Source organism: Octopus bimaculoides, chromosome 10, assembly GCF_001194135.2.
Source record: "Octopus bimaculoides isolate UCB-OBI-ISO-001 chromosome 10, ASM119413v2, whole genome shotgun sequence".
Lineage (NCBI taxonomy): Eukaryota > Metazoa > Mollusca > Cephalopoda > Octopoda > Octopodidae > Octopus > Octopus bimaculoides.
The window spans coordinates 78,213,006-78,231,287 of NC_068990.1; the positions used below are offsets into that span (position 1 = coordinate 78,213,006).

Genomic DNA, 18,282 nt, shown 5'->3' on the forward strand with positions numbered 1-18,282 from the left:
TTGAATTATTTAATAATGGTTTTTCTTTAAATTATACATATATATTTTATATTGGGAAATTTGATTTAGTATTGCTAAATTGAATTTTTCCCTGTAAGTTTTGTACTTTATTCCCTATTATTATTATTATTATAATATATATATATATATGTATATATATGGGTACACTGTGCACCTGTTTAGGCAGCGTTGATTTGATAGAGAGAGAGTGAGCTAATGTACAGCACGTACATTTGATCACTAGAAATGAATCATTTGTGCTGCAGTTCATTCAGCAAAAGCTGTGCTCATACATTGTTTTCAACAGGAGAGTCCACCGTGTATATATATATATATATATATATATATATACACACACACACACTATATAGCATGCCAGGTAGCATCTGGTGAGACACAGGAGTCTGTGCAGGAAGCACCCTGGAGATATCTCAGTAGCTGTATTGCATCAGAGGTCCAAGCCTATCCAGCAAGAAAGTTCGATCACTTGGGGCAAGGAGAGAAATCAAAACCCTCAATAAGTAGTAAAAGGGAGAGCAATAAAAGCTGAGAAGCAGAAGGGGACTAAAAGGGTTCAGTATACAAAGGACACATTTAGGTTTACCTGATGGATCAGGTCGAGTAGATTCTAGCTCTAGGTATGTAAAAACCACTCTGAATGCCAACCCAGACTTTAGTAGAGTTGAATTATCGGAAAATAAGCTTAACATAACAGTCCATCATAGAAAGAAGTTACAAAAACAGTGAAGAAAATCAGAACCAGATCCCACTCTTTGCCGAAGTGGTATACTGTAAAAAATATATAAAACATACCTGATGCTCCTTCAGAGATGATGGACCAAAAAATCTGGAAAAAGGAAATCATTCCTTCAAGAAGGTAGAATGTTGTTTTGTACCAAAAGAATTATCTCACTCATGAGTTTTGAAGGTAAAATCTTCTTTTCAAAAAGATGACCTCGTATGTGACTGAGAATGGATACATGAATCCCTCTGTCCAGAAATCTAGAACAGTCTAGAATTCTCAGAAGATTTAGGAAGCATAAAAGCAAAGGTGAACTTGATAGTGGTCTGGTGAGATTTGATTGATACATATGGATTAATCTCTCATACAGAAAGCCCTACACTACCACTACATCAAGGGATTTTGGAGTCATCCAGTTGTGTTTTAGAATGTGCCACCTTACAATTTGGTGGCAAGCCTTAGTGAAAGGAAGCATAACTGGTTACACAATTTTCCCCATTCTTTTCATCATAGGAATAAACCTCCTCATAACAACTGCTGATAAGGATGTCTAAAGATTACAAATAGAGTTGAGCAGCCAATAACATCTAAAAAGTGAGGATCATGGATGTTCTTAAAGTGATAACCACAGTCTATGTACAAACAAAACATACAAACTTTATTTGAACACAGCAACATGGGTTAGAATGAAGTTTAAGCTTAAGAAACCTAAAAAGTATGGTGATCAGTATAGGCATGCAAGTACAAGCATCAGCTATTCCATAAGTGGAGGAGAATCTGATCAAATGCCTTGAAAAATGTTTTGATATTTTACTCACTGATTAGAACGACCTCACCAATACTGAGAAGCAGGCAGATTCAGGGCTTTCAGGAAAATTCAAAGCATGGCTCTGCCGACATAGATTACATCTGAGATTTGCGTCAGTTGAGAGTATTTGACATACAGACAAACGGAAGGAGTGGAAAAGATGAGTAACTCTGAAGTGGTACCTAAAATCTGGATTACTCTTGCTTCCCCTGTCATTTGTGGTGTAGAATAGTAATGATGAGCAAGTCAGACAGGCAGGTATCACTACAAGATCAGGATGCAAGTGGGCAACCAACTGCACAGTTGCACATGCTAAAAGCATGCAGCATTTGAATAGAATGGTATGGTCTTGGTTCTTCCTATTTCCAACAGTGACCCAGGAAGTTGTATGACACCAAGATGAAGAAAGATCAAGAACTATAGAGCTAATATCTCAGAGAAGCTGAACCAAATGAGCCAACACAAGAGGAAGACCACATGGATTAGAACATTTGTGTTTTGTTTCTGCTGTCAGCAATGTATGGCATGCTACCAACACCGACAAACCTGCACAGAAAGGACATGAAGGATAACCAGCTGTGTAGATCATGTGGCAAGAAGGGTAGCCTCATACACATCTTGTCAGGGTGTAAAACAGTACTTATGCAAGGGAGATATTAGTGGTGCCATGAGAAGGTGGTTACGCTCACACCCTAGAGTAAAAGAGATGCAAAAAGCACCAACAGCAGGGGAAAATGGCACCACCAATGAAGGAAAGATAATAGTGAAAAAAATGAGAAGTTTACAGGAGGTCCAATCATGGAATATGACAGTAGACCTGGGAGAAAGTAAAAAGATCCTTTACCTTTAAAACAGATAAGGTTTAGCATCAAGAACAGCATCCACCTGCAAAACAATGCTTCAGATCACATATTTATTCAGTTCATGTGAGTATAGAAAACAATGGATGCAAAACAAATAAAGAAATGAATCCATATAAAATTGAGAAATTTAGTTTTGCACTTGTTACTTGTTTTTAGCTGGAGCTGTAAGAGTATATATTTTAAAATTTCTTAATATGAAATCTAAATACTCTGTATTACCTTGATATTGATATGTGAGTAAGTATATAGAATTATTTGATGGTTGTTTTTCAAGATTAGTTATGAACTGGCTAAATAAATAAGCATTTGGAGTATCATGTCATACTGCAGGATTTTCTATCCACTGTTAGACACATGTGATCTAGAAGGATTATTTACAACCATGTGGTTTTGGGTTTGATCCCACTGTATGACAACTTAGCCAAGGGTCTTCTATAGCCTTGAGTTGACTGATACTTTGTGAAATTTAATAGCTGGGGTGGGGAAACTTTTTAGTGCAGCCGGCAAAAATTTATGAGTGGATCACAAGTTCTAACTCTTTATATCTGTGTATAATTTGATGAACATTAATAAAGAGAAGTTTAACACATTAAATTAATGCTGCCACTGAATTTAGGACATTTATATTATGAGGTATTCTATATTTTTCCAAATGCACCTATCCAAATGATGGAGAAATCATAACAATCAAGCACAGACCAAATTTAATTTTGAAAAATTACATTAATACCTGAATAACATATGTGAATGACATTTTTAAACAAATTTACCCTAGTGATAGTTTTATCAAAGCTTTAACTTTAAAATTTGGTTTTGTTTAGTGAGAAAGGTGAAATTACTTCTTTTTTTTTTTTTTCTTGAAAGTTTAGGAATATCATGCCTTTGAATAAACTGCTATTCTTAGTTCATTACTCAAGTTTTCGTCAGCAAGTCTGGTACGAAGATTTTTTGCATAATTCAATTTGGCAAAAAAACTGCTCACATTGATAAGTTGTCAAAAATTCAGATTGATGAATTCCAATAAAGATAGAGTATCATATTTCGATTTTATTAACTTATACGAATGCAAACCAATTAATGCTAATTGTAAAGAATCTGAAGCTTCCTCAGAACACCTCGAAAGGTGTTTCAAAAACACATAGATCGATTTTGTTATCTTGTATTTCTTCAAAAGACTTCTGCACTTGTCAAAGTGTTTCCTTTGTTGATTTGGGATTTTGTTTCTCAATTTGGAAAAATGCGTGAAACACTTTCTTTTCAATTGTGTGACAAATAAATGAATCATTGATTCAAAGCTTTTGGTATGAGAAAGCAAACTGGTTATTAGCTGATTGGAACCTTGTAGTTTCAAGTTCAAATTATTTAAATGACTAATTATCTCTCTATATAAAATTCTTTGTCTGTTCCCTATGTATTCTCAAACGGCTCCACAAAATCAAATCATATTTTACAAGGTAATAAATAGTGGTGTCAACATGTAATTTTTATTTCAATTTGGATTGAAACAATATAACATTATCTAGACATAATCTTTCTGAAGTCAAACTGTAGTTAAAGGACATTTTATATGACGTCGATGACGATGTCACATTTTGTGTGTGTGTGTGTGTATCTGTTTGCGCCTTCCTTACATACGACATAGTAGAGGACATTTTATATGACGACGACCATGATGACACATTTTGTGTGTGTATGTGTGAATGTTTGCGCCTTCTTTATGTACGACAAGGTAAAAGACATTTCATACCTTGACAACGGCACATTTTGTATATGAGTGTGTATGTGTTTGCATGGTTGTTATGTAAATGTATGTTTGTGTGTGTTTGTCTTAGTATATATGAGTGTGTGTGATTGTCAATTACACTGATGTAAACTGGGTTATGTGAAAGAGCTATACTGGCTCCAACTAATGAAATGGTTGATAAACTCAATCATGAACTTTTGCAAAAGTTAACATGTACATCAGAAATGACTTTTCCCTCAATTCACGCAGCAATCGATCAAGAACATGTTGTTCAATATCCTGTTGAATTTCTGAACACATTTATAAACCCACTGGGATGCCATCGCATAACTTGATACTAAAACTGGGTGCTCCCATTATGTTATTTAGGAATTTTGACCCACCTCGCCTGTGTAATGGAACTCGCTTAATTGTTACTTCCATGAAGCCCATGTCCTACAGGCAACAATCATAACTGGTAGTCACAAAAAAGAAAATGTCTTTATTTCAAAATTTCCTCTCATATCTACTGATGTTCCATTTGAATTTAAGAGGCTTCAGATTCCAGTCAAACTAAGTTTTGGTATTTCAATTAACAAATCTCTGGGTCATTCCCCCAAGGTAGTTGGACTTGATCTCTCTACTACATGCTTCTTCCATGGTCAACTCTATGTTGGTTGCTCACAAGTTGGAAGCAGCAACAATTTATTCATTTGGACAAAAACAAAAAAAAAATGACGCAATGACTATTGTTTACCCTGCTTCAAGATTGACAGATTTTCACTTCTAAATTCTATTATCATCACAATTTGGATATTTAAAAAAATAAAATATAGATATTTTGAAATAATTATGAGAAAAAAGATGTATCTTCATATTTATTTAGTAATCTGAATAGCAGCAGTAACCTGGGCAACGCTGGGTAATTCAGCTAGTATCTACTAAAAATGCTAAATCACTTTGAATCTTATCTACCAGTTCTACAATAGGAACTCCTTTAATATTCATAAAAAAAATTTCACTTCTTCCATCAGTCCATAAAATCGCTTAAGCATTTGGGTCTACATAACCACCTAACTTCACAATGCTACAATAAATCCCCATATACAGCTTCAAGATCTTTCAAAAATTCTTTAAATTCCCTATTATTCAACCCTTTGTTTTTATCAAATTAACAGCCTTAGTTACAACCTTCATTACATTGCCCATCTTAAGAGATTTTGCACTTAAACTTTGCATATGAATAAAGCATTGATTGGCACACAAAGTTTCTTAAATTTATTCTTAAGCAGAACTATCAACCCTTTTTCACAACCTACCACAGATAGAGTGCCATCTGTAGCGATACCACTCGCTTTTTTTTTCATACAGTAAATCAAAATCCTTTAAGGCTCTAGTTGTTCTATGCATTAATTTCAAGGCAAGAAATTCTTCCCAAATGTTGAGTTTTGCAGTTATTCCACGTATAAATATTACTATCTGGGCGGTAATTAGACAGATCAGTTGTTTCATCAATAGCTAGTGAATATAAAACGAATTCTACTGAATCAGATTTTGAATGTCATAAGCAGTATCTTTGGTTAATGTTTACAATATTACCCGGAAACGAAATCAGAAAAAAAACTAGTGCAACAGGTGTAAAACAATGTGTATGAAACGAATATGAAAACAAAAATGTGCACAAAGCAACGGAGTGGGGGGAGGGGACTTTCAGAAAATTCTGATAACATTTTTGTAACAAATCGTGTCTATTGAAGAAGCCAAGTCAACAATGTGTTGAATCAAAAGATTCTAACCCTTTTAATCCAATCTCTTGTCGCCACATGAAATCAGCTTTTTTAGTGGGGAGATGACCCAATTTTTTAATGGGGGTGAGATAACCAAAAAGTACCTTTTTTTTTTTTTTTTTTTTTTTTTTTTTTTACGTTGAATGAATTACGGTAATCGGTTAATGTTTACTTTCCTCCATAACTTTGAGGAAAATGGATATCCTTTCATGAAATTTTAATATAAATACCTTTCAAGCGGCATACATTACGGTTATAAAGAAATTTGTGGGGGAAATCTTTTCCGAGGCGTGGGGAGAGGACTTTCAGAAAATTCACAAGATCCTATTGTTTTCCCTCGTGACATTAGGAAGGGCATCCAGCTGTAGAAACTTTGCCAGATCAGCTTGAAGCCTTGTGCAGCTTTCTGGCCCTCAGTGAAACCGTCCAACCCATGCTAGCATGGAAAGCGGACGTTAAACAACGATGATGATAATGATGAACTTTGAGGAAAATGGATATCTTTTGATGAAATTTTATATAAATACCTTTCAAACGGCATACATTACTATTATAAAGAAATTTGTGGGGGAAAAATCTTTTCCGATGGGGAGAGGACATTCGAAGAGAAAGAAATTCATAAATTATTTTTTTTGCTTGAGTGTAACGAAAAAAGGCTTGAAAAAAAAACCCCTTTTCTTTTTTTTTGTAATAGAAAAAGGTTTTAAAAAAAGATTCCATGTATCATGGTGAGAGAAACAAATTCATAAATATGGTGTTGAATATGGTTTCATTATAGAAAAAAGTTAAGGGCGATTTAGCTGTTGTTTTTAGCATATCTGATGACCGTCTGATACCTTCCTTATTTGTTTAATATTTTTGCTTAATTACAAGTTCTCTCAGTCACCAATAAGCAAGTTAACAAGTCTAATGGGTGTTGGAAGATCTGTATAGAATGTTTTAAAGTATATAAGCATAGTTGAGGGCAAGAAGAATGTTTTCCAGTATAAAAAATGCGCCAGTGTACCTTTAAGGAGTTATTGGTGAACGACATCAAGAACCAGTATACATTCTAGGAACATGGGTGTAGTCTTACAGCCGTCAAAAGAAACTTATGAAGTTGGGGTGGTGAGATGGCCTGTATGAAAAGTAACTGAGCGACATATTGTTCAAGTAGCTAGGTCTCTCATTCCTTGTCGAACAATAGACTTTCTCGGGTTTCTCCATAAATGCTCAGTATTTTGAGTGTGAATAGAAAGGGATTTCTATAAAATTTCATTAGAAGATATCAAAGTTACGAGGGGAAAAAAATCGGATCTTGTGAATTTTCCAAAAGTCCTTTCCCCACCCCCAGAAAAAGATTTCCCCCACGGGTTTCTTTATAATTGTAATCTGTGTTATTTGAAGGATATTTATATGAAATTTCATTAAAAGATATTCATTTTCCTCAAAGTTACGAGGGAAAAAGAAGTCGGATCTTGTGAATTTTCCGAAAGTCCCCCCCCCCTTTGCTCGCATTTTTGTTTCATTTTTTTACACCCGTTGCATTATTATTTTCTTCTTTCTTGTTAGTATTGTAAAATATTAACCATATCAGTTATCTTTAATACGATCAGAAACACTTCTGGATAAACTAATTATTTCCTAACAAAAGTTTTCTTCCTCATAATTAACTGATTCACTTTCAAGAATCGTCCTTTAAAAAAATCTTTTCTTTTGATTAGATTTTCTTTCAAGGAGGCTTTCTTGGCTAAACATTCAGATTCTTTTAAATTTTCATCGGTCTTATGCTTATTCACAAAATCCTCCTCAATATTATATTTTTTGTGAACAGCTATTTATTTGTTGCAAATGAAACAAAAACACTTATCTATTTCAATAAAAAAATAATAAGGTTCAGTCCATTTTTCATCAAACAAAGCACGTTCATCAACACCTTTCTTTATAACCACTTGCCATATTGATTAAGGGTATCGAAAACAAATTGGTTTAACAAAGTTATAAACTGGTTAAACTTATCACTTTCGGAATTTTTATCATTACCGCTGCTGCCTGGGGAAAACAAAAGCCAACCAACTCTTCATGAATGCATTCAGTGTTGTGTGTTGGCACTCCGTCGCTTACAACAGAGGGTTCCAGTTGATCCGATCAACGGAAACAGCCTGTTCGTGAAATTAACGTGCAAGTGGCTGAGCACTCCACAGACACGTGTACCCTTAATGTAGTTCTCGGGGATATTCAGCGTGACACAGTGTGACAAGGCTGGCCTTTTGAATTACAGGCACAACAGAAACAGGAAGTAAGAGTGAGAGAAAGTTGTGGTGAAAGAGTACAGCAGGGTTCGCCACCATCCCCTGCCTGAGCCTCGTGGAGCTCTAGGTGTTTTCGCTCAATAAACATTCACAACGCCCGCTCTGGGAATAGAAACCACGAGTGCGCTGCCCTAACCACTGGGCCATTGCGCCTCCGTTCAGTGTTGTAAAAAAAAAAATATCTGACAAAAATTAAGATATTGTTTGGTGGGTCGATAACTGATAATTCAATGACCTGAAAGTAGTTCCTGTTGACCTTCTTGAGACACTGATAGCAAAAAGTGCGACATTCCTTTCGATGGTTTCCTTTATGAGTTGATATCTTCATTTCAACGGAGTATTATAAATGTATAAATACCTCTAATGGTGATACTTTAGAAAAGAAAAAAAAAGAAATCGAATTTACAAATTTCAAAAAAGATTATTTTTCACAGCTTTTTCAAAAAAAAAAAGTCATATTTTTTTTTTATAATTCTCTTCATAAAACACCAAATTAATAGTTTCTGTTTCGATGAAGCTTTACCAGTTTGTTTTAAATTTTTTAATAGACTTCTAAATATTTTTTGCTTATAGATTGACAGAAAGAGGGTGAGTGTCGATTTTGGAGATTTCTTTTTTATTTCATAAAATACGTGAAAATGAAATAGGGAGTGGGGTTCTTAGATATGAATAATTTTTACACGGTATCTTCTACAATCCTTCAGCTTCATTTAAATAAAAAGTTATTTCAATACATGCAATATATTTTTTGTTTTCTCACCTAGTGTAGTTGAGTCTCAACGAGAGTACAAACCTAGCAACATGTGTTTTATAGTGAAAACAAAATTTCCATTCAAATGGCAACTACTGGACAATTTCTGTTTGAGTCTGACCTTTTTTAGTCATAGTGGAAACGTGACCTATGTCGCAAATAGACGTACGAGTATTGTATAAATTTTATAATTGAAAAACTTAGTCACTCCTGCGCCTACTACAAAATATACTGTGTGAAAGAAACAGTATGGAAGACGCGTGTAGTGACGGACACCTTTGTATCTGGCCAGGGGTTAGTTAACTTTTTTTGTTACCACCTCAGTAGTAAGATCAGGCTGTAGAAGAGGTATCTGTCACGAGACAGATTCATAAGAAGATGGAAGCCTGTGGCGGGGGAGCTGGGAGTGTTTGGCACCAGGTAAGTGGAAGCCAAAAACAAGGGAAAGAAAAAGCAAGGGGGTCTACCCTGGTGGTCGGATGCCTATCCTTCAAGAAAGCCATTACAAATTGCATCTGTAATGAGCAATGCTTTAATCGAACATTGTAAATATAATCAAATTATTATGGTATATTTAAAATTGTAAATATTTAATCGATACAGCTACTCTCCCACTCTTTTATGTTTGTCTGTCCTTGTTCGTCTCCTCTTTGTAATGCCTTTATGGCAAATATTTATGAAATAAAGTAGCTTGCTTACCAACCACATGGTTCCGGGTTCGGTCCCACTGCGTGGCACCTTGTGCAAATATCTTCTACTATATAGCCTCGGGCTGACCAAGGCCTTGTGAGTGGATTTGGTAGACGGAAACTGAAAGAAGCCCGTCGTATATATGTATGTGTGTGTGTTCATGTCTGTCTCCCCAACATCGCTTTACAACCGATGCTGGCTAAGTTACGTGTCGCCGTAACTTAGCGGTTGGGCAAAAGAGACCGATACAAATAAGTACTAGGCTTACAAAGAATAAGTCCTGGGGTCGATTTGCTTGACTAAAGGCCGTGTTCCAGCATGGCCGCAGTCAAATAACTGAAACAAAAAAATTACATGTGTATATCAGCCTGCGGGTGCAATAATGTGGGCTTGCGGGTACAATTGCACTCGCAGGCAGGGATTTTCCCACCCTTTCTTAACAGGGACCGGAGAATGTGTACGTGTTTATATGCATCTTCATATTGACACAACTTATGGAATGGTAGTATTTATGTTCCACATAAACATGTCTGGCAGATGAGTGGAATAAAGTACCTTGAAAAAAATAAAAATATATAAGTGTTGGGCATGAAGAAGAGTGTCTAGCTGTAGAATACTGCCTCAAGAAGTTTCCTGCAAACCATATCAACATGGAAAACACTTGTAAAACCAATGATAATGATGATGTTGCCAATGTTTTGTTATACTTCTGAACAGGACACTCAATTCTGTAGGTCTCAGATAACTTACCTTTATGGAACAAATATCAGGTTGTAGACCATAGCCTTTGGGGGTGAATCTGAAACATGGCTGTTGCTGTGTGAAAAAATACTAGAGAAAAACTTATATTTAATCAACTTAATCCTATGCTTTGGGTTCCTTGTAACTTGTAAAGACCTCTTTATATTTCCAAGTGTATTTTACTATAGACTACCATTCTGACTATGGCTGATATCTGTAGATGTCAGTGGATTAACATGGTTTCCATTTTTAATGTTCTTTTTCCTATTTTCTATTTCTCCAGAATTGTTAAGTCCAGTCTATTATTTCCATCTTCTATGGACAACACAGCCATCTCTACTTCACCACCTGTTGCTAATACAACTGATATCCTCACCGCTACTGCTCTTACAGATATTAATATTACTGCGACTACTGTTAGTATCAATAATATTGAAACTTTTGAAGATTCTGATGAAGATGTCAAACTTTTTGACTTGAAGAGAAAGTTACACGAAGGCTGTAAGTCAAACCACACGACAGATACTAAATATTTAGAAACTAATGGATTACTCCTAGAATTCCACAGCAAAGCAAAGAAGAGAAGGGGCCGAAAGCCGAAAATGGTGCACCCAAAATCATGTGATAGTGAAGAATTGAAGGAGGAAATAGAACAGTGTCTAGAGAAGAAAAAGACAAAAAGTTGTAAAAGAAAATTACACAGCTACCAAATCCCTTTAAGCCCCCAGAAAGATCTTGGAAACAAGGTAGTAAGTTATTTTACAACAAGGTTGTATTTTGTTTTAAGGTCTTTGAAATAATTTATTTAATAATTAAAAGTTGCTGAGCGTATTATCTCTTTATCTGATTAATTTCAACAGTGTTTGTTTACAACTACTAACCTTTTATTTTCAAGAATCTTGTATTTTTAGACAATCCTAGAATATTGGTTTTGTAGATTAAAAAAACCAACAAATCTTACATGTAAGCCTACAGATAAGCATTTTCCTATCTCTTTGCTACTAGCTGTGTCTTCTCTCTATTTCTTATATTACTACTATAAGCTGCTACTCCATTTGACACTAACCTTATACTGCTTTCTCAGTGTACACATTGCACTCTGCTTGGAAGTCCTTTTGTGTACTATAGATATATTGTCCAATTCTTTCCCACTCCTGACACTTGCAAGTTTCTATAATTCCTTCTTGCCAACATGTTCTTTTCAATTAGCATCAGTTCAAATATTAACCATTCTAACCTCATCAAATTTTCTTCTGTTCATGCCCAAAGCAACTTACTTAGAATGGTGGATACTCTTAAATATCATTTGTAAATGAAGAATAAACAATTTTAATGTTGCTAAAGTATATTTTAGCAACAGAGAAATAACAGATATGAAACATTTTGTTACTAGTGAAAACCTTTCAAATGATGCCTGAATAAAATATGCATCCAACATTAAACAGCAGAGATGTTCACTATCAGATATAAATTATATTTTTCTTTCAGATGTTATGGATTCATAGCGGAATGATTTTAAATTTACCTTCAAATGTTTCTCTCTATTGTCCAGTGTTTTCCTGTTGGCAGTGTAATATGGGGTAAATTATCTGGATTCAAACCATGGCCAGGATTAGTAATAAATCATGAAGACATACAGAAAAAGTCATCTCCATTAACTGTCTGGGTTTTATGGTTTGGTGACTATAAAATCTCAGAGGTATGTTATCTTCTATTTCATATGTTTAATGTCTGGAAAATTAACTAATTTTGTCAGAAATAGATATCTGTCTAATTTATCTGTGTGTGTGTGTGTGTATGATTGATATTCTTTAACTGTTGGAAGGTCTAGGCGGACTGTAACCAAGGATACCTGCTGCATCAAATACAATTAGTAAAGTGGATGCTTGTAAACTTAATCCTAAATCTTTGGTCTCACATGCTCTCCCCTTTGGTGCATTTGTTTCTCTTTCTAACCTGAATGTTCACTAGTGATTAGATTCAGAATATAGTCTCCTTTTTTTCTTTTTTCTTTTTTGCTTGTAAAATAGTGTCCAATTAATATCTGATCATTGTGTGTGCCTGTGGTATGATGTGCATGTGTGTATGTACACAACACACACTTGAGATTTTCCTTTGTAATTTCAGTTACCACTTTCTAAAGTGACTCGTTTTGACCAGTACTTTTATTTGAATTATAAGAATCCTTCCAAAGTGTTCAGCGTGGCTGTTACAGAAGCTCTAGAGGTAAGTGTACTCTTTGCTCTGTATAGTTGTTACTTTATTTATTTGTGTATAATGCACAAATGCTGGGGAAAAATATGTTTAGAACTACAAGATTTGTGTTTAGAACTACAAGTTAAATACCGGTCAATATGTACCTTTGAAGATGTGTGGAATATGAGATTGCTTACTTGAAAAACAAATAAATTTTATTGACAAAAAGGGTATCCAACTGTAATAATGCATTTGTCTAAGCCATGCTGACATAGAAAAATGGATGTAAAAATTAATGGAAACAAACTTAGAAATGAGTAAGAGTTGGCAGCTAGCTGTAGAATACTACTTCAACACCTAGCCCATGCCAGCATGGGAAACTTGGACAGAAAAAACAATGGTGATGATTGCTTTTCTAAAATGTTCTTACTCTGGAAATAATTGCATGATAGAGTTTTACAGCATGGTTTTCAATCAAAATGAAATCCACCATAGCTTGAGATACTGTGTAGCTTTGGTGCTGGAATTGAGATATGACATGTCTGTGGGTTCATGCTAAATTGTTAGCAAACCAATAGCTGAACACAACCAATAGCAATGTCATTGACATAAACATCATCACCAAAAATACTAACTTTAGTATTGATCCCCATTCATCATTATCAACACTATTTAGCCTCTGCTATCAGCATCAACCTATGATTACATGAACGAATGAGGTTGTTTGGCTTGCTACAAATAGCAGCCAAATTTCACTCAAATTAGATCTTGCCATCTTATAACAAGAAGGGAGAACACATTGGGTAATATGAAGTGTAGTCCTAGATAATTCTCGTTTGAAAAAGAAAATAATGTAGGAGAGAATCACAGTGGGATTCTTTTGAATATGATTTACCTTAATCAAATCTGACCTGAAAGCCTAAACACCAGCCCCCCCCCCCCTCTCTTTTGCATGAGTACAGGTTGAAACTGATATTTTTGTATTCCAGGTATGTGCACAACGTAGTGGTCTGAAAGAAGATGAACTTAGCTCTGAACATTTGTTTAACTGGGCAAAACACCGTTTTATGGAAATGGTTGAGGATAAAGATCCATTTCTACCTTTGAAAGGTCAGGTTTGTTCGCTTTTGCATTTTAGAATCACCTGAAATATTAACATAGTTTCCCTCTGTCTTAATTTTCTATTTGTTGTATGTGGGTTAAGAGAGCATGCCCTCTGACTCCAGCGAAATTGATGTTCTTAATGTTCTGATTAAACTGTTACAAGTCAATACCTGCAGGCAGGGAAGACTAACCATATGGTTGAATGGATTTGACCATTTGTCCTCAGTCTAAAAATAAAAGCCCTTTCAAAATTCTTTGTTTGTCAGATCCGTTCTACCATTCAGGACCAAAGTTTTGATAACCAACAAAATTATTTTCTCTTTGATATTTAATGTTTATTGTTACGTTGCTGGACTTTTTTTTTTATCTATCCCATGTAAGTTAAAATTTTTCCTTTTTGACCAGGGTCTTTCATTGCTTTGTTGATTTATTAAGATTATTTTCCGTTTTATTCAAATTGACTTTCAATTCAAACACACACACGTACAGATATTTCTTTTATAAAATCTTTTGAACTTATGTCGATCTTATGTCAATTGAAAAAGATTTCGACAACTGATTAAAACAGAAGATTTCTATGACAATATAATAAATGTATTTGCCTTGAAAGATCGAAGAACTGAATTAATTTATAAATAAGGTATGTAAATAATAATTTTTAGTACATCTTTTAAAAAAGTTTTAAATGCATTAAAACAGCAACCATCATGGGCATGTTATGAAACTAATTTGGTTCTTTTAAATAAACAATTATGAAAAATGAATTAGCTCAACCAATATGTATGAGGGTGGGTTGAAACATTCATAGGTTGATTATGAAGGAGTGACGCTAGAAATGTTGCATGCATTCATTTCAACTTTGCATATTTATAACTGCATTGTTTCCGTGCAAGTAAACTGACATCTGACTGTTCAGAAAAGACTTCAAAAGTAACTAGTAGCAACTTCTCTCGAAAATAAATAAAATTTGGCATCGTGGTGTTATCACATATCTTCAGAAAAGGCTTTAGCCCACAAGGACATTCATGCTGACATGGTTGCTACATTACAGGATGACACTCCAGCTTTATCAACAGTGTAAAAGTAGGCAGTTGAATTCAGGAGGGGGAGGGGAGAGTCTTGAAGATGACATCCCACAACTGCCATCACTGAAGAAAACATTGATTGATGGATAACAGGCAATTGACTATAAACCAAATAGCCAATGTTATTAGCATATCCTGTGAGGGAGTTGAGAATATTCTGCACAATGAACTTGGCTTGGCGAAGGTTCATGCTTGATGGGTGCCATGACTTCTGACACCTGATCAAAAGCACACCAAGCTGGTCACATGACTGGGAAATCTGACATTGTTTGACGCAGATCCAGCTGGTCTTGTTGAATGTATCCTAACGCATGATGAATGTTAGGTTCATCACTTTAAGCCAGAGACAATCAATGCAGGGGAAACACTCCTCCTCACCTGTTTGATAGAAAGCCAAGGTTGTTTCATCTGCAGGGAAGGTGATGGACTTAGTTATTTGGCATGCAAAAGGTGTGTTTATTTACCCTCTTCAAAAGGGCCATATCATCAGTGCAACGTACTATGCCAACATGCTGGGGCACTTACAAAATGCCCAGCAAAACTGACGAAAGCGTCTTCCTCCTCCTTTGTCAGGACAATGCTCCAGCACACATGTCCTTCGTTTCAATGGCTGCTATGTATGAATGACTTCGAACTAGTTGATCACCATCCCTATTCTCCTGATTTGGCTGTCTGACTATCATCTGTTTGCTAACATGAAAAACACATGGCTAGGAACCAGTATCACTATGGTGATGTCCTATTTGCTGTTGATAACTTTTTGGTGAACAGGAAGAAAGACTTTTCACCAATGGGCTCCAAGCACTGCAGCATCAATGGAAGAAGTATATGGACTGCAAGTGGTGGTGGTGGGGGGGTCTATGTTGAAAAATAAACCTTATTTGATCACATTTCATCTTTTCAATCAACCCTTGTATTTATTGCATGACCAACCTCAAAAGTCACTGCATGCCACTGATATATGTGTGTGGATGTGTAAAAAAAAATCATTGATAGGGTATTACCCACCCTTAAGTCTAAAATTAGATTAGACTTCTGGTGGTTGGATGGTTTAAGCTTCTAGAAATTAGTAAGAATAGTAAATTCTTGCAACTAGATATAGAAAACTATTAACCCGATTGTTCTTAATCAAGCCCTGATTTATTGCATGAAAAATTCTGATTTGTCCCGATGCGAAATAGATATTATCCGAGCCACTCTAGTAGATTAGATAGGGAGAATGCATTTGACATAGAAATGGGCTCGTACGACTCTGCTCAGATCACTGACCTAGTCGGTTTATATATCTTTTCATTAATGCAATCTTCCTTTCCAGAAGTAACAGGGGGTCTATATAGGGATAATGCTTTATTTTTCTGGACAGAAGTAGCAAAGTACAGTTAGAAAGAAATAGGAAAAATTTCTTTAGACTTTTCAAAAATTTAGTACTAAATATTACAAATGGGTAAAGATTATTGTGGAGTGAATTTTCTTGACGCTAGCTTCTGTCTCGATACTGGATTATTTGAACTATTTCATAAGCCAAATAATCATATTAAGTACATTAACATAGCATCCAACCATCCAACCTTGATTATATGGGGACTAGTTAAGGATATTTCTACAAGAATTTCTAGATTATCTGCTAATAATAAAATTTTTGAATCACATGCAACTTATAATGCTGCTCTAGCTAGGGTTGGGTACTGTGAAAAAATTCAATATATACACGAAGCAGGCATACACTACACTGGTAATTCATCCAACTGTGATACACATTGTACACCACCACAATGTCACGGTTTAAGAACTCACTCAGATAAAGAATACAGACCAAGAAGAATTGTTGGAAGTATGAATGATTTGAATAGCACCTGCATTTGACTCCATTTCTCATTCTATCTGTTATACAAAAATATTTCACTTAGCCTTGGAATTTGTACCTTTATGAGCAGGCTGTAATATCCTTGGCACTCATGTGAATTTTTGCTACCCTAGTAAATATTTTTTCTGTGTTATTGTATACATTGAAAAAATACACATACATTTATGTGTGTTTATATATATGCATGCATGTGTACATATATATATGTGTGTGTATATATATATGTATATATATATGTGTGTGTATATGGGGAAAGTAAGAAGAAAAAAGCGAAAATGCACATTGAATATCAAAAAAATAAAGGCATTTTTTATGAAAAGTAGTGATAAATAAATACAATTAGATGAACTGAGGTAGAATTAAGAGGAATAAAAGTCATTATTTTGAACTGTTAAAGAGATTCAAAGTCAAACCGGTGTCATCATTGCTGTTCACTGGGTTTGAATGTGTGTATATATATATGTGTGTGTGTGTGTGTATATATATATATATATATATATATATATATATATGTGTGTGTGTGTGTGTGTGTATATGTGTGTGTGAGTATATGTATATATGTGTGTGTGTATATATATGTGTGTGTGTGTGTATATGTGTGTGTGTGTGTATATATATTTGTATATATATGCGTGTGTGTGTATATATATGTGTATATATATATATATATATTTGTATGTATATGTGTGTGTATATATATATATGTGTGTGTATGTGTATGTATATTCATATATGTCTATATATAGATGTGTGTGTGTCTGTTTCCTTGTCTTAGCATCATATGATTGTTGTAAATGAATGACATTCATTTCTAATATTTTGCCAAGATCTGTTCTCTGACCTTAGGAAGATATTACCTTGCTTTGAAACAGGAAGGACATCTGGTAGTAGAAAATCTGTGTCAATAAATTCTGTCTGACCCTTGATGACTGGGCACTTTTTTTCATTGCACTGGTGAGGTCATCTTGTAATTATCTAGACTAAAAAACTGCCAAACACATTTTAATCTGTACTTTCATCTCCTTACATCTGTACATATGTTACGAAAGCTAGATGTGCATATCATTCTAACATGGAATCAAAGATCAGGGCACGTTTGAGTAAAACAGGCAAAAAAGCAAACATTGTCATTTCCTTTCCTAGCAAAGATATTTTAGTACTCTTCAGTGCACTAGCTTCTCTGCAAAATTCATGTAGAGTTGTTGGACAGCGAGTTTCAACAATTGTCAAACCTATATATATATATTAATTCTTTATTGCCCACAAGGGGCTAAACATAGAGGGGACAAACAAGGACAGACAAAGGGACTAAGTCGATTACATCGACCCCAGTGCGTAACTGGTACTTATTCGATCAACCCCGAAAGGATGAAAGGCAAAGCCAACCTCGGCGGAATTTGAACTCAGAACATAACGGTAGGCGAAATACCGTTAAGCATTTTGCCTGGCGTGCTAACGATTCTGCCAGCTCGCCTATATATATATATATATATATATAGTTTTAGGGAAAATAACCAATTTTCAAGAACTCATCGATGAAAATCCACTATCACATATAGAAAAATTAATAATTAAAAGCACAATAAATGAGTATAATATAAAGTAAAGTAAATATCATAAGATAAATATAATAAAAA

At 34.8% G+C, this 18,282-nt stretch overlaps 1 protein-coding gene across 1 annotated transcript in view; it reads left to right on the forward strand.

Annotated features, from left to right (window-relative positions):
- Nucleotides 1–9,139: 9,139 nt before the first annotated feature.
- The window catches only part of LOC106869540 (DNA (cytosine-5)-methyltransferase 3B), a 46,023-nt gene continuing 36,880 nt past the window's right edge, over nt 9,140–18,282 (forward strand). Inside the window, exons 1-5 of the mRNA XM_052971321.1 lie at nt 9,140–9,259; nt 10,680–11,145; nt 11,949–12,095; nt 12,524–12,622; nt 13,582–13,702. Of these exons, the coding sequence (XP_052827281.1) occupies nt 10,714–11,145; nt 11,949–12,095; nt 12,524–12,622; nt 13,582–13,702 (799 nt within the window). The 5' untranslated portion in view covers nt 9,140–9,259; nt 10,680–10,713. The remainder of the gene's footprint in view (nt 9,260–10,679; nt 11,146–11,948; nt 12,096–12,523; nt 12,623–13,581; nt 13,703–18,282) is intronic.